The 18,387-nt window shown below is 40.3% G+C and overlaps 1 protein-coding gene across 3 annotated transcripts in view; it reads left to right on the top strand.

Moving 5' to 3' along the window:
• Astn2 (astrotactin 2) overlaps positions 1–13,815 on the top strand; it is a 989,271-nt gene extending 975,456 nt beyond the window's left edge. For all 3 annotated transcript variants that reach the window (XM_052176645.1, XM_052176644.1, XM_052176643.1), the window contains one exon: positions 12,968–13,815. In XM_052176645.1, coding sequence (XP_052032605.1) covers positions 12,968–13,205 — 238 coding nt within the window. In that variant the 3' untranslated portion in view covers positions 13,206–13,815. The remainder of the gene's footprint in view (positions 1–12,967) is intronic.
• The last annotated feature ends 4,572 nt before the right edge of the window (positions 13,816–18,387 follow it).

Genomic DNA, 18,387 nt, shown 5'->3' with positions numbered 1-18,387 from the left:
AAACCCAGAATTCTGCTTCTCTCTTCATAACCTGCTAGCATCTCTCATGACCCTCCAATACATAAATTATCCAGTAAGGCCTTCTGGCTGCCCATAGAGATAAGTCTGCCTATTTGATAATAGACAATAATAATCAATTAACCTTCAGATACCAAGTCCCCAGTCGTTATCTGCTAGCTCCTACACATGCCTCCCAGTTTTCTTCTTCTCTTGTCTCTCTAGATCCCTGAGAAGGGATTTGAGCGTGCTCTAGTGACCCTGGCATTTCAGCAAGAATAAAACAGAGGTTCTGTGGAAGGGGCTGCATCTTGACTCTGCTAGTAAACTTGTTGTACAACTATAAGGCTATGCCTTTTTCTGTCCTTCAGCTAGCTTGTTAATAAGATGATTTGGATAAACTAACACAGTAGCATTCTCTCTGTCTGTCTGTCTGTCTCTCTCCCTGTCTCTCTGACTCTCTCTTTGTATCTGTCTCTGTCTCTGTCTCTCTCTCTCTCTCTCTCTCACACACACACTCACACAAACACACACACACAGACACACACAGAACACACACACACACACACACACACACACACACACACACACCAGTGGATTTAAATATATGTAACCCAGAACCCCAGGTCTTAGCAGACTGCCACTCCCACGGACAGTTTGTAAAATGCCCATCCCTTTACTCTAGGTCAAACTCATGTTTTAATTATCTATATTTAACTCACTAGTTGTATCTTACTGGCTTCTGTGTTTGCTGTCCTCCCTAATACAATGCCTGTTATATATAATTATTGATCTTTCATGCCTCATTCACTTTTAAAAGCAGATGCTAATCACCAGGTGCTCAATTGGATAGTGGTAGGAATCCTTGAGTATCTGCACAGATGATCATGGATTCATTCTGATACAGTCCCCCTTCGGATTCTTGTCTGTGTACCTCCACACATTAAGACTCAAATGTCTCTTAATACTCTCCATGCTCTCAAGGATGTATAGATTCCATTTGGAAATAACAGCATCCATAATTCTAAGATCAAAGAATAAAGTGGCCATTTAGATATTAAAGGAATGTGGAGACTTTGCTTCATTAACTGATTTATCAGTGTGTTTTATGTAATAACCTATCAGGCCCTTTGCTGAGAGCTGGAAATGATGAATAAAACTGGTCAGGCTGTGTTCATAATTTAGCCTTTAGAGAAGAGAGTACTGTCAGCAGGCAGTAACATTGGAGCACGCCATAGGAGGCACGCTGAGAAGGAGAATGAAAGAATGTGTAGAGCAGAGTATCTCAACTGCTAACGTGCATCACATTAAAATGTCCATTCCATGAGCTGAGGGGAGCCTCAGATTTTGCAGTTTGAACACACTATCAGGTAACAATGATACTGTAGGTCTAGAAGCACCCAATAGTGTCAAGATTATGGTTGTGTGTAGATAGAGCAGCAAATGCAGATCCAAACCCAAGGGGGAAAAAATCCCTGCCAAAAGAAAGAGAAGCTAGTGCTTAGAGCCAAAGGATGAACAGCCTGCCAGGTGCAGGGGGATGGACACTTTCATCAGGAGGAAGCCAGTGTGAAGAGGAAAGTGGTGGTGAGATAAGAAAATAGAGTGTCGTCAGTAACTATAAATATCACTGAAGCAGAGAGTTCAAGGTGAAAGACAAGAAGGAAGAAATGAAAGACAAGGCTGGAGAGTTTAACTAGGGTCAGATTTTGATGGCTCTTGCGAAGTCCCTCTCAGAAGTTTGTTCTTTACCCCGGAAGTTATGTAAAGGCTTTTAAAAGAGCAATTTAAATAAATTTGCTCTGCCTCTTAAGGGTTAGCAAATGTCCAGAACCAACATGATAAGGAGATGGGGCAAGACACTTGTTTGGGCTGGGAGCCCAGAGTTCATGTCCTGGCTTTGCCACCTGTTTACTGTAAGACCTGGAATCAATTCTACCTCTATTCTGGACCTCATTTGTAATGCAAAAGGGCTTAACTTTAAGGTCTCTTCCAGCTGGCAAGCCAAGAAACCAGAAAGCCCTGAAGGTCACAGCAACCAGAAAATGAAGGCAGCATGGATGTCATTTCACCTCTAGCCCAACATCCTGTTTCTGGAGACCTAGGATGCCTGGGGAGAAAAGAACTTTTCCCAAGAGTTGACACAAGATGAACCCTGTTAGAATTCTCTCAGCCCATATAATCTCCAACCCAAATGGTTTCAACTACTTCCCTGGTCTGGGTTTGCATACGCCCATAAAATTTAGTGACAAAGGGGCATCTCTTACCTCTGCCTAATAAATCTATCAAGCTGGTTTTCCCCAGAGTCTGGTTCTCATGACAACTATAGGTTACTGCAAACAGCTGCTCAAAGAAGACCTGCTGACACCCAGCTGTCCCACCATAAGGTTCCTATTAGGAGACTTGAAAAGCTGAGCTCATAGGTGGCCAGGGACCAGGATTTTCTCCACTCGGAGCATCCTTGACCACTCATGAGCTCCTCCATACTTTCAGTTATGTTTGGTCAGATTGAAAGGGTAGTGAGAAGAGAGAAAACACTTGGAGAGATTTGGTTTCAGACGATTGAGCTATAAACGATTTATTTATTTCGTCAGTCATACTGATTTCCATAGCAGAGATTTCTAACAGATCACAGAGTTATCACAGGCTTGGTTCAAACTGATATCTTTCTCAACCTGAAAGAAAATTCAGTTTCTCATCTAAGAAGAGTTGGTACTACCATTGTGGTACTCTTAGCGAGATTGTAAGCAAACCTAAAACCATACTCTAGAGTCTTCCAAGATCATATTGACTCCTTCCCTATATGTATTGTATCAGCAACATTGGGATAGCTAACATGCTGGTAAAAATAATAATCTGGTTTCCGGGGTGCGTTTTCACAATATTCATTTTTTCCTGCATATTTTGATATTTGGGGAATTAAATTGAGTTCTATAAAATGAATATACATTAAGTGTACTCTTCAGGGAAAGGCTGTTAAAGTGAATAGTTATACCTCTTCTTCCACAGTATCTTAAAATGGAGAAGTTCTGGTGAAAACTGTTACAATTAAGTATGACTTCCAATTTAATAAGTGCCCCAAGGTTCCTCACTGGTGGATTAATGGATGGGTATAATCTTTATGTCCCTATCAGCTTCAACTGAAATAGTTTCTGGTCAATCATTTTTGCCTTTAGTCAATAAAGTAACTCCTTATCAAGTCTCATGGGCCAGGCCTAGTAGTGTGTCCTCATAAAGCCAGACCCCGGGAGGCTGAGGCAGGGAGATTTCAAGTCAGAGTCCAACATGGGTTAAAAAAAACCCCACAACATGGGTAAAAAAAACCCACAGAATTTCATTTAACTGGGAAGTGCCCATGGTGGCTTATATATTTGAACACTTGGCCCCTAGATAGTCGTGTTGTGAGGAGGTTGTAGAACCTCTCAGAGGTATAACCCTGCTGGAGGGGAGTATGCCACTGGGAAAGCAGGCTTTGAAGGTTAATAGCCCCTCTCCTAGTTCCTGTTCACATTCTCTCTTCTTCCTGTGTGGGACTGAGATGTGATCTCTTAGCTTCTTGTTCATATGACTAGAGTAGACTCAACGTGTTTAGAACTGTTCTTTAAGTTGCTTTTGGTATTGGTGATTTTACCAGAGCAGCAGCAGCAGCAACAACAACAACAAAAACAAAAACAAAAACAAAACGCTGGTACATATAGAAAGGCCCTATGTTGAAGAAAACAGAAACAAAGAAAATGGATTCTACAATTTCTTATGAGGAATCAAGGAGGAGAATGAGCCAATGCATGCATCCATTTTCACTAATTACTCACCTGTTGAGGATCCATTGGCATCATTGGCATATGCATCCATCCATCCCCAGTGCTGGCTTCCTGTTGGGGTAAGAGGCAGAGGCTAAATTTTGACACAGGTTTACTTTGAAAGTAATGCTCATGAACTATTAAGAAGCTGTGGGAGCATGATTTCATTGCTCCAGTTCACCACATAAGCTAAATATATATTAGTGCATGTACCTTCTCCAAGAGGAAATACTGTAATTTCATTCCAAAATCGGTTTTACTTATTTAACAGCACACAAATCATATGGCAATATACAAAATAGATTGTGGAAATTTTGTAGATATGAGTGCTGTCATTTCATCTCTACCCCAGATGCAAAATTATTGACTGCATATAGCTTTACATAGGCAGATGTGAATATAGACATGCATACTTATAAGAAAGGGGGATACACACAGTTTCGTGATATCTATAATCACAACCACATCATAAATGATCTCTGCTGTCTTTACCAAATGTACTCGCCATCCATCATCTGCCTATTCATATCTTATCAATACACTAGCTGAGTATCTTTTCCATTGGCATATATCTAAATGTATTGTTAGGCTAAGTTCTGTGGTAATGCAGTTATAAGAATGTATCCCATGGTTTTCCAGTTCTCTATTATATACCAACTGGATATTTTTGCCGTTAAAGATGAATTTGTCACAACCACCCTGCTAACTGTCTAAATCCTTCCTTAGGCCCACATGATGTAATTGTGCTATTCTGCTGCCTTTACCACCTCTTGCTAGAAAACTGCTGTGTTTTGATATTTTAGGACAGAAAATATCCTTCATTTGTGTCAGTTTGCATTTATTAATCCATTCTTCTTGTACCTGGTAAATGTTAACTGAGCAACTATTATAGACCTGGACATCTATATATCACTTATCTTGTGAATAGAAGATTGGCAATTAAGCAATAGAGAAGCCCTCCTGATAGGTAAATTGTCCAAAGTCACATAACTAATGAGTCAGAACCCAAATTCAAAGTATAGTCTTGCCATATTAAATCAGCATTCTATTTCATGTGATATATTACATCCCAAAATGTATGCACAACTAAGAGAGGATATATTTTGGTGCTCAACAGAGAAATACAAACAGGTCACCAGCAAAGGGAAAAGCATGACAGAAAGTGGGGATGATCCAAAAGACTTCCTGAAGGTGAGATTTCAGCCTGTCCTTGAATGGATCCTCAGCAAGTACTGCCCTTCTCTGAGTACAGTGCATTGGACACTGTGTCATGCTAGGGTTCCTCGTGAATTGCTCAGAGGTACATTGGATGGCATTCTTCTATAAACCAAGGCCTCTTCCTTTCATGAAGAGCACACAAAACGGATGTGCAGAGATAACTTAGCACAAGAGGAAAACATAAAGACAAGTTTGGAGTTTAGAACCCAGCAACCATGTAAATAATATATAGGCATGATGACATACTTCTACATCAAAGACAAAGGATCCTCATTGTGAGCTGTCTAACCACACTAGCCATGTCAGTGAGCCCTGTGTTCAACCTGATAAACTCCACCTCCATGAACACAGTGAAGAGTGAATGAGGAAGACTTTCCATGTCAATCATGAGCATACACACATACACACACACACACAAACATAAACTCACACACACACATGTACACAACTGTATGCATGCAGCTATACCTGCATGTACTGAACAGAGATACACATGGAACTCTTGCACACATCTGTGCACATGCAGCTACACATACATATGCTAAACTTGTATATATGATACATACATATCTATACACACACAGCTACATACATGCACCACACACACAAAAAAAGTCACCAAAATACCCACTCTGATTTGGGATATAGGCAGTTACTTTTCTAAAATGTACTACTGTGGTCATGTACAGGAAGGAAGCAATCTGTGACAATATTGAAAGAATCACATTAAATTTCAAAGACTCTAGTTATCAGACTGTTAAAAATGATGTTATAGTGGCAATTTTTGCATGACTTTCTTTTTAACACTTCGTACATTGTTGCTGAGGTGAGACAGGTCACATAACTTGCCACTGGCTCATTTTGGCTGCATGTAGAATGGGAGTATAACATACACTCTGACATTGCGATGGGTGTTGAGTTAGATGACCCTGCATGGGTAGTTCCTGACAAATAGTGGCCGCTCGATTGTAATCATCATCTGCCGCTCTACTCTATCTCTTACCCACAGCTACTTAAAGGACACCCCTGTCTGCATGCCTCTCCCCTGCTTTCCCACAGCTCTAAGTTCAGCAGGACAGATTGTCAGTTCTTCAACATCTAAGTCTGACTACAGTTTACTTATATATCACTTGTACCAAATCAGGCCTATGTTCCCCGGCTGTGGCCTGACCGGGGCAGAAGAAATGCAGTTTTCACTTACTTTACTCTGCCCTCTTCGATCTGGAGAAATTCTTTGGTGTTTTTCACTTATCCTAGTCTTCTCCTGTCTCTAGGCATTTCCAACCCATCAGTACATGCTTCATTTCCAGTGCCCGCTGTTGTCCAAAATGCACACTTTAATTTAGCATTTGCTACCTACATACTTGTCCTAGATACCTACGGTAATCATTTCATCTCAGCATAACAACATTCCTACAGATTAAGTGTCCTGAATCCTATTTTAAAAATGAGAAACTGCATGGTATTGGTACAGTGACAGGCAGGAGGATCAATGGAACAGGATTGAAGATCCAGAAATGAACCCACACACCTATGGCCACTTGATCCTCGACAAAGAGGCTGAAAACATCCAATGGAAAAAAGATAGCCTTTTCAACAAATGGTGCTGGTTCAACTGGTGGTCAGCATGCAGAAGAATTCGAATTGATCCATCCTTGTCTCTTTGTACTAAGCTCAAATCCAAATGGATCAAGGACCTCCACATAAAGCCAGACACTCTGAAGCTAATAGAAAAGAAACTGGGGAAGACCCTTGAGGACATAGGTACAGGGAGAAAGTTTCTGAACAGAACACCAATAGCACATGCTCTAAGAGCAAGAATTGACAAATGGGACCTCATAAAATTACAAAGTTTCTGTAAGGCAAAGGACACCATCAACAGGACAAATCAGCAACCAACAAATTGGGAAAAGATCTTCACCAATCCTACATCAGACAGAGGGCTAATATCCAATATATATAAAGAACTCAAGAAGTTAGACTCCAGAAAACCTAACAACCCTATTAAAAAATGGGGTACAGAGTTAAACAAAGAATTCTCACCTGAAGAACTTCGGATGGTGGAGAAGCATCTTAAAAAATGCTCAACTTCATTAGTCATTAGGGAAATGCAAATCAAAACAACCCTGAGATTTCACCTTACACCAGTCAGAATGGCTAAGATTAAAAATTCAGGAGATAGCAGGTGTTGGAGAGGGTGTGGAGAAAGAGGAACACTCCTCCACTGCTGGTGGGGTTGCAAATTGGTACAACCACTCTGGAAATCAGTCTGGCGGTTCCTCCGAAAACTGGGCACCTCACTTCCAGAAGATCCTGCTATACCACTCCTGGGCATATACCCAGAGGATTCCCCACCATGTAATAAGGATACATGCTCTACTATGTTCATAGCAGCCCTATTTATAATTGCCAGATGCTGGAAAGAACCCAAGTATCCCTCAACAGAAGAGTGGATGCAAAAAATGTGGTTTATCTACACAATGGAGTACTATTCAGCCATTAGAAACAATGAATTCATGAAATTCTTAGGCAAATGGATGGAGCTAGAGAACATCATACTAAGTGAGGTAACCCAGACTCAAAAGGTGAATCATGGTATGCACTCAGTAATAAGTGGATATTAACCTAGAAACCTGGAATACCCAAAACATAATCTACACATCAAATGAGGTACAAGAAGAAAGGAAGAGTGGCCCCCTGTTCTGGAAAGACTCAGTGAAGCAGTATTCAGCAAAACCAGAACGGGGAAGTGGGAAGGGGTGGGTGGGAGGACAGGGGGAGAGAAGGGAGCTTACGGGACTTTCTGGGAGTGGGGGGGCTAGGAAAGGGGAAATCATTTGAAATGTAAATAACAAATATATCGAATAAAAAAATCATTCTAAAAAAAATGAGAAACTGAGGATCAAAGCAATGTAATTGGTCCTAAGGCCAAGCTTTTCCCTTATAATTGCAATGCCACATGTCCCTACCATTTCCTTAGAGCTAAGTAAACCCTATGCTGTCTCTTCTGCCACCATCACTTTTACCATTTCATTTTTATAGCTATGGAAGAGTAAGTAAGAGTACTGTTGAAGAATATGCTCATGATCCACAGAGCTGTCAAGTAATCAGGGAGAGTACGACTAAGGACTTTGCCTCAACTCTGTTCCATTAGGAATACTGGTTCTGGATTTATCCACTATTGACAGAAGTCATTCCTTTAATGCAATTTCTTCTAATTAACCTGAACCCTAACCCTAACCTCATACCAATGCTCTGCTTCCCCATCCATACAAAGGGAAGCTTTGCATAATTGAGCTCTAAAACTCTCTGAGGAAATTGCCAGGCTTCTGAAGGAAAGTATTTGGGCATGTTGGAAAAATACCCTTCTCAGCCTCAATTTGTGGCTGCCTAGATCAATCCATGGTTCTCTATTGCCCTGAGAATAAAATAAAAAATCTGAGTGTGGCATAGGAAAATCTAGATGGTCTTATGTCTGCATGGCTGACCACATATTCCTTTTACCATCCATTTTATTCAACTACTAGTTTAATTAAACTAATCTGAAGCATATCTTTTGTAATTGACTATGTATCTCTGCCATGTTACTCTTTGAGAAGACTTTCCCGAGTTCTTATCCCAGGTCCATATTCCCCACCTCCTTTCTCATCGTCTATAGTCTCCCAATACACATCTTCATGTTTTCCAGTTCAGCATTCTTGCTCCTCAATGAGAGAGAGCTACTGTGACTGTCAGCCTCCTCCAACCACAACACTTAGAGCTTTAGCCAGATCACAGTCTATCCCCACTGCTGGACTGACGAACAACAGCAAATGATACCATAATGACAGCATTAGCCTTGATGGTGGTAATGGTGACAGTGGCTGTGACACTGAAGGTGGCAGCGGTGGCCATGACTGTGCTGCACGCTAGAATGAAGACATTTTCCAATATGTACCACATGTTTCCTATGTAGACTTTCCTAAGACTACTGCGCTATAGCTTTCATGGTTTTACATGTACTAATTAACTTAAGACCTACTGTAAACCTGTAAGGTGAACCATCTGATGTTCCTTTTTGTAACTGAAAAAATAGAACAGATAGCTTTTCACCATCCCAGAAAAAAATTCAAACCAGCATCCCTAAGTATAACAAGGACAAAGAGAGAGTGCCCAGATGTACTCCTAGCCTTTTTTTCACTGTTGGTCTTACCTTCCACTACTTGCTTGTCAAAGCATCAAAAAACATTTTCAAATAATACAGACCTTATCCAATTCCCTTCTCTGTTTAAAGTTCAGAGAGGCTGAATATGGCTATGAGTGGGGCCTGGTACAAAATTGTTCATGTGAAACATTTTAAGACTTTTTAATTTTTTTCTTTTGTAAGTCCATTGGGTGATTCTTGAGTGTTAACTTTATGAATGATAATACTGTATCATATCGAAATTTGCTTTATCTACTAAGCCTGACAAGGAAAATTGGAAATGAATATGAACAAACTCCATTGTATAAATGTCTGAAACTCTCAGAAAATAAATTTAAACCATATATTTTTAAAGTTTGGTTTACCCTCCCAATCTCTGCCATTACCTGCAACTATGTAACCAGAGAGAGCACCTATGAAGACTTTAATGTATATTTATTATCTTCTTTTTGTTGTATTTGTTCATTTGATTTTTGAGACAGAAATGCATGTGTCTGTACTGATCTCAAATTCACTGTGTAGTCAAGGGTTAACCTTGAGTGCTTGACTATCTGCTGTGCTTTAGGGATGCTAGGATTACTGGCATATGCTGTTCTGCTAGGCCTGTGCATTTGTGGGGACTCAACCCAGAAATTTATGCATGCTAGAAGGGCAGCCTACTGAGCAACATCCACAGCTCTCCACTTTTTATTTTTTATTTTGCAACAATATCTTATATAAACAATTATTCACACTGCATAGTTAAGACAAAGAAACTGAGGCAGAAGTGGTGAAATGCTTTTCTGACCATCACCTAGCTGGCATGTGACTGAGATGGGATTACTGTAAACAGTGGATATAACTCAGGAACATAGATATGGGAACACCAACCTGTTTTCCTCCTGTTGCTTCAGTCTCCCCAACCCACCCCTGGCACTGTCCCAAATCTCCAGGGATTTTCCATATTCCCCTGTTTCTCTCTTTGTCACTTGTGCCTGCTAAGCCTTCCACTCTGCATCTAACAGTCAATACAAGTTCCTCTTGCACTAGGGAGCTTTTTTGGACAACCATAACCCCATGCTGATACCTTTTTCTATGTCCATACAACACTTGTCACTTACTTTTTAATTCATTGCTCTTGGCTCCTGTATCACAATCTTCATCCATCTCCTTTCTCATAGAACCTTTTTGTTTTGTTTTGTTTTGGTTTTGGTTTTTGAAGACAGGGTTTCTCTGTATAGCCCTAGCTGTCCTGAAACTCACTCTGTAGACCAGGCTGGCCCCAAACTCAGAAATCCACCTGCCTCTGATTCCCAAGTGCTGGGATTAAAAGCATGCACCACCACTGCCTGGCTCACAGAATCTATTGAATAAAAGCCTGGCTATAAAATACTCTCAACTAATAGGCAAACATTTATTACGTTATCTCCTTTAAGCTGCATCACAAACACCCCCCCCCCTTTTTTTAAGAAAGCTAGTTTATAGAGCACAGATAGATTTTTTTTCCAAAGAAGTAGAACTATTAACAAATGGAAAAAGAGAACCAGACGTCTCAGTGGATATAAATGCCACACAAGCAGGATATTCTGAGTTCAGATACCTGCAACTCATGTAAAAATCAGAAACACAGGTGAGTGTTTGCAGTTGCACCACTCTAATAGGAATGTGGGAGGAAACTGGAAATTTTTCAGAAGCTCTAGACTGGGATATGCAGCACAGAAGGGAAACACCAAGAGAGACTCACATAAGGTAGAAGGTGGAGACTAATTTCCAACTTTGTCCTCACATCTACAACCACACCATGACATGTGACCACCCTCACACATAAATAAACATGTACATATATGTAAGTAAATATTTCAAAAATAAGTTCAGAGGGACTAGAGGGATAGCTTAGGTTTAAAAGCACATGTTGCTCTTGCAGAAGATCTAGGTTCCATTCCCAAAACACAGATGGTGACTCATAACCATCTATAACTTCAGTTCCAGGGCATTCAGTAAGTCCTTTTGACTTCTGTGAAAACCAAACTTGCATGAGGTACCATACATACATGCAGGCAAGACAGTCATGCACATAAAATAAAGTACATAAATCATTAAAAAAAAAAAAGGCAAGAACAAAGTAGGAGTTCGAACAAAGAAGGATGAGAAATGTACTCCTTGAGCTCCTTGTAGCGGTGGGAGCAATTGCCTAATAGGAGGGAGGCCTGTGGATAGAGTGTAATCATAAAATGGCGAATTCTTGGCTTCTCACAAAATATTCCACCCAAGTGGTGAGCTATACAAAGAGGACTTTTTGAAAGGCACCTCATAAATCATGCCTACGAAATGTAATACACAAGTCCAGTCCCTTTTCAGTCACCACACAGGTGCCTAGCATAGTCTCCAATTTGTGGGGTCTATATTATAAAATACCTTCTCTCCCAGAGTCTCAAGGGTTCATGGAAAGGACAGAGAGACAAAGACACAGATGCAGACTTTCCTTAGTTTCCAGGACCCCTGAGCATCTAAAAGATGTGGAAATGGAGAGAAACATGTTTGACATGGAGTATGATCTGGGGAAGAGGCCTTGCTTTCCTTCTCTAAGCTTCTGTGTCTACATCTTTGATAAGAGTTTGACTGGCTAGGTAAGTCTGTGATTCTTAAAAGGTTCCTTGAAATGCTATGTTGAAATGTCAGGAACCAATTTTATTGTTCTGACAAATGTGTAGTGCTATTTATACCTGATGAGATGAAGCTGCAGGATGGTGCTCAGCATCCTACATGATTGTTCCTACAGGAAAAAATTAATAGTAGTACTACTAAAAAACAAAACAAAAAAAAACTTGGACTAGGAGATACCAGAGATCTCACCTAGCTCGGACTATGTAGCTATCACTCGCTACTACTAGAGGAATATTCCACATAAGTTCCAAATGGGGACCAGGACATGGAATGATACCTGCTTAGATGAGTATTCAGATTAACCTTGATCCTGACACATCATGGTAATAATATATTGGAAGCTTGCTGTTTGAAGACACTAGACCTATCTCATGCCTGCTCTCAGAAGCAATGTAGGAAGACAAGGCAGCCATCACTAGTTGAGAGACGGTCTGGAGGACTCCAGGGAAGTTCTGATTTGAGGATATTCATATTTAGATTTTGATGAAATGGAAAGCCCAAGTGACATGATTTCCAAATGTCATGATAGAGGAAAAAAATGCACAAGAGTCATCCAAGCCAAAGTGATACATTTGGAGAAGGGCTGGACTCAAACCTGGCTAGAATGATCAACAACTTAATATTTGACTTTGGTCAAGTAATTTTCTTTTTCTGAGTATGGTCTCCTTGTCTGTTAACTGAGAGTGAAAACCAACATTCAGGACTGATGCAAACATATAATAAATACACAAAACATTTAATAAATATATAAAATGCTCATGAAGTAATATTCATTGAATATTTGGTGTCCAATTATAATTTTTCTGAATGTTTTTAAGTCATTACTGTAGTAGTTTCTGTTGGTCAGAGCTCTAAGACTGGTATTATGTCAGAAATCACAATTTAGTGAATGAAACTGAGAAAGACAGATTGTAAAGTCATTCTTCTGGGAAAGGAGGGAGGCTTCAGTACTCAGCTAGAGGCTTGCATTTATAAGAACATTCCATCACAGTCCCAGGTAGAGTAATTTAAAGTACCAAACTAAAGGTGGAAATGGGTAAAATATATAGCTTGGGTAAAACATCTTTTAACAACTGTTGACCTCTGGACTTCACCGTGTGTGTTTTTGTCTCCTTGTGCCACTTAGGAAGGCTCATCTGATTCTGCGTCGGCTGGAGAGGGTCAGCAGCCATTGTTCTAGTCTCTTGAGAAGCGCCTACATCCAGAGTCGTGTGGACACCATACCCTATCTCTTCTGCCGCAGTGAGGAGGTCCGGCCTGCAGGAATGGTGTGGTACAGCATCCTTAAAGACACCAAAATCACATGCGAGGAGAAGATGGTGTCTATGGCTCGAAACATGTATGGGGAAACCAAAGGCCGGTGAGGGAGGGTACTACCCTCCTTGAGCACAGAGACGCTCTTAGGGGGAGCACGACTTTCATGGATCCTGGGGCCTGGGTGGGCTGGGGGACAGCTGCGGGGCCTGGCACATGACACTTGCCAGCAAGGCCAAAGCAAACTGTGTCTCCATGGACAGACAACAGAGAACTTCGTAACCAATGGAATTATTCATTTTTCTCTTTTATTTTTTCTAAGATATTATTTGACTCTATCAAAAGTCTCTCCTTTTTAAACCTTTTGTTATGGATGGAAGTCAGTGTGGAGGCAGGAACGTTCAGGTGGAGACCAAGCAGACTTTCATTTTCTTCCTGCCTCCTGCCATGGACCTCTGAAAAGAGACCTGTGGAGAGATAATTTGACTGCTTCAGCATTAGCAAGAATGCCCTAGAATTGTTGCAGCAAGGAAGCTTGGGTCTTTAAGGATCTTTCTCTCTTCCTCTCCCCCTCCCTCTCTCCCCCACCTCTCTCTCTCTCTCTCTCTCTCTCTCTCTCTCTCTCTCTCTCTCTCTCTCTCTCTCTCTCTCTTATTGAGTTTGCAGGCCCACTGCTTCTTTCTTCTACTTGTGGGTCTCTACAGGACTTTCTGTGCATTAAAATTCCTATTGTCTCTCTTTTTGCTTGGGTGATGTTTCTTACCGATCAAGTATGTTTGAGGAATCTCTGTGCATCAAACGTATATTGATTAATAAGGTACTGTATGGAAGACACTGGTTGAACAAAACAGGCATAGAATTTTTCTGACCTGTAAGAGCTTATAGTCTAGTGGTTACTATAGAGAAGCAATCTAGTAGGCATGGGTTGGTCAGAGATGAATGAATGCTTCCTAGAGATGTGTCTGGATCATAAACTATGCTGGAGGAGTTATAAAGTGCTTGCTTGAAAACACAATAGCTTATCCCAAAGAAGGAGGGGAAGTCAGACAAAATCAACAAATGTAGGATATGGTCCAAGAAGAGTAAAAGCCATGATCAAAAGCAGGGAAATATAAAATCTAACTTTTGCCAAAGAAGCTTTTATTAAAAGTAGGAAATAGTGAATTTAGCATGAGCACAAGTAGCATGTTATTTACTGAATCATAAACAACTTCTCAGTGGCCATACTATTTAAGAAAATAATACCCTTTCCTCCAGCACCTATCAACTCCCCATAATCTCTCAGTGAGGAGTGGTACCTTATGAACCCCTTATTCACACATCGTGAAATGACATCAGGTCCAGCCTTCCACAGCTCTTGTGCAGGTAACCACAACTTTATTAGGTGAGATCATGGAAACGATGATTGTGTCATGTACAGAAGAAAAGTATACAGGGGGGATATAAAACAGGGTAATGGGTGCTCAACACTTGGTATGTGTATGTATAACATTGTCAACAATTTTCTTTTAAAAAACTGGAAGATTTAAAAATAAAGGAATCAAAGTAAGGTGTAGTAGAAAAGAGGTTGGGAGGTTAGCAACTTGTGAAATCTTGGTCAACTAGCATGTCATACCTTGAAGTAATTCAGCACTGTTGTATGACTTTAACTAAGACATCAAATAATAATCTCTATGAAAAGTCACTCCAGCTATAGTATGCATGATAGACTGGAAACGTCGAAGCAAAGCTAGCTATTATGTCTTTTTTGGCAAGTAATAACGATGGCAGCCTAGATCCCAGAGTCATGAGGTCACCTTCCAACTATGGAATATTTACTGACTTACTTATTTTAATTGTTCATTTTTATGCAGACATAAAGAGGCAAAATTGAGGTTTCCATTGAACGGCAATCCTACTGCTACCCCGTGTTCCCTGGGCATGGGCAGGAGTTGTGATATGTTTAAAGAGGTGTTTTTACATTCCCAATACCTTGTTGTTGCCTCATGGATGTTACACTAGTCTCTAGTCCCTAGAGAGAATGAGATGTAGACAAAATTATGTCATCATTAAAAGATGGTACCTGTCTCCAAACAGAGTCGAGGGCACTATGAGGCTCAAGAGGAGGAAAAGATGCTGAAGCCTTTAAAATACATTTGATTTTTTAAATTAATTAATTAATTATATCAGAACTTCTAAGATCGTGTCTTGAAAACCTATAGTTTGGGTCATTTCCACAAATGCTTTGATCAGTATGAAGGAAATGTGAATGCCAATTGCAATTCTCTCAACAATTTGTGTGCATAGGGATCTCCTTAACCTTCAGCATCATCTTCCCTGAAGAAGGTTAATTATGATGGAGACCACATACCCAGAAATATAAAGGTAGAGATTTGATGGTGAGTTTTTCTGTAGTGGTGATGTTCATTTTCTCAAATAGAAGTCAACATTTCACCAAAAATTAAAAATAAAGACTCAAAAAAGTAATAGTTACCATGCACCGAGTGCTTGTTGCATGCAAAGCCCTCTTCTGAATGCCTCTGTGTTTAGCTTTTCCTAAATCCTAAGTCTAGGCTTTCTCTGAGCCAGCACACTGCTAAAACTTTTCATAGCAACAGAAAGGGCTCAATTTACCCAGACCCCATGACATGAACCTTCAGTCTCAGAGCTCACGAGGCAGAGGCAGGCAGATCTCTGTTAGTTCACAGCCAGCCTAACTTACATACTGAGTTCTAGGGGAGCCAGAGCTACATAGTGGTGTAACTCTGTCTTGAAACACCATCTTCTAAAGAAGAGAAAAAGAAAAAGGAAAAAAGACAACGACAAAAACTCAAGATGATGGAAAATTCAGCCCAACAGTTGACAAAAATGAAACTGTTCAGTATGCTGAGGCAGTGAGCTGAGCCTGAAGAATTTTGACTCTGTTCTACTGTTTACCTACCATAGCATTTAGGTGAGTAACTTGACATCTTAAATTCAGTTTTCTTGTCAGTGAACTGGACCAACAATATCCTTGCCTTGTAGAATTGCTGTACAAGTATACAAGTTATATAGATAAGAGCTAGGATGGGGAGAGAGAGAGAGAGAGAGAGAGAGAGAGAGAGAGAGAGAGAGAGAGAGAGAGAGAGAGAGAGAGAGAGAGAGAGAGAGAGAGAGGAGAGAGAGAAGAGAAGAGAAGAGAGAGCTCTAGGACATACCTGATAACACTTACAGAAGTAATAGTAGAGATTTTTTAATCCTAATGGAAATATGAATACTATAATATTATATTAGGAACAACGTGAATCTTAGGGAAATCACTAGGAAATCCAGTCTGAAAGAAAGTTTATTGAGCTCTTATTAATAGGTAAATGTGTGTAGCTCCATAGATGGCTTAGTCAGCAGTGTTTGCTGCAAAAGCAGAAGGAGTTGTGTTTCTGTCCCCAAACGCCACATTAAAAGTACAATGTTTGTGGCAAGCATCTGTAATCCTAACCCTGAGAAGTGAAAATAAGCAGAGCTCCAGGGTTAGTGGGAGACCCTATCTCAAAAAAGAAAGATGGGTGGCAAAAAGGAAGAGACTGTCATTAACTATCAACTGGCCTCCATATTCACAAACACACACATACACACACACACACACACACCTCACAAAGACAGAATTAATGACTAACTGTTCTGTGAGTTATGATAACATAAATACTGTCAGAGATTTAACTCACAAATAAGTGGTCATAATGTCAGGGTTTTGCACAATATTATGATTGTCACCCTCCCCAAACCATGTGCTTTTCCCCTGAAGCTCTCAAAGATGGTGGTGATCCCTGGTATTCTTTCTGTCAGGCTGCTCCTAACTCCTCCTCCCCTCCACTCCCTCCCTGGCTTCAGTTTTCTTTCCCTGTTCTGTAGAGTCTGTTGCCTTTCTCAGCCATCATAATGCTCACAATAGTAGGAAGGCAGAAGCTTGATAAGACAGGTGTGTGTGTGTGTGTGTGTGTGTGTGTGTGTGTGTGTGTGTTTATGTTTTCTGCCATTGCAGCAAATGAGGTTAGACCAATATTTGTTAAGATGTTTCACTGGAAAAAGGAAAATTTTTGAAGTGTGAATGCATCTGCTAGGATGGCTGGGATGGGAGTCCTGGCATTTGTAAAGGCAGTATGATTCATGTGTTACCACAGAAATTACCAGGGAACTGACATCTCACTGAGGGGCAAGGGTGGGACTTCCCATGTAGTCTTTCTATCATCAGATAAGGGAGTTGCAAACATATACAAGTGCATGAGAAGTTATCCCTTAATGGTCACTTTATAAAGATCCAGTACTATTGTCTAAGCACTGGGGAGATAGCTTAGCAGGTAAAAGCACTTAGTCTGCAGTTTTGAGGTCCTGATATAAAATCTCCAAAACTGACATAAAGCAAACTGACCTGGAATTATGTCATTGAAGGACAGTCAGGCAGGGCCTAGAAACTTAGAAGTTCAAGCTTCCAATTCAATGAAAGACCCTGTCTAAAGGCAATAAGACAAAGAAGGATAAAAGATAGAAGATGTCAGCTGACATAAATGCTATATTACACAAATATATACCATACAACACACACACACACACACACACACACACACACACACACACACACACACACACCACAAAACTACTTTAGGCAGACTTCATGAGAGTTCATTACACAGACAAATGCTAATAGCTTCAATTTAGGAAGACATCCTATCAATGTCTTCACACATCCACGCACTTATCTTACTGAACCATGTATAAAACATTCATGCCCGGTTGACATTCCATTTTTTAGAAAACTAAGATTTAGACAGACTCGCTGTAAACTCTGTACCTTAGAAGTGATGATGTTAGATTACTGATGTCTAAAGAATTCTATTTGGTGAACATTATGCTTGCTACAACCAAAGGTAAAGAGATGCAACACCGTGTTCTTTCCTAAGTCAAAAGTTAAGTCTACTTTCCAGCTTGGATCTAAGGGTTAATTTTCTGGTGATGGACACTGAGACAAAGAAGACTCAATTCTGCCCTTGAGAATTTGACTTCTTTAACACAGTGTGATAAAATCAGACATTCTGAATTCAAGCCAATCTGATTTCAAATATTAGTTAGGCAGTTTACATTGGGGAAGGGCTGAACTTGGAGAGAAATCTGGAAGGCAAACTGGACAGGTCTTGTCCACTAAGAACCTCATGTTAGGTTAGCAGACAGCATCTAAACTGCTACAAGTCTCAATCTCCTCATCTGCTGAGGGGTTAAATACACCATTTTTCATGAATACTGAGAATACTAAATTAAAAACTGGAGATAATGTTAGCAAAT

Source organism: Apodemus sylvaticus, chromosome 3 (assembly GCF_947179515.1).
Source record: "Apodemus sylvaticus chromosome 3, mApoSyl1.1, whole genome shotgun sequence".
Classification (NCBI taxonomy): domain Eukaryota; kingdom Metazoa; phylum Chordata; class Mammalia; order Rodentia; family Muridae; genus Apodemus; species Apodemus sylvaticus.
The sequence above is the reverse complement of the archived record's forward strand: the minus strand, read 5'-3'. Positions and strand labels throughout refer to the sequence as shown.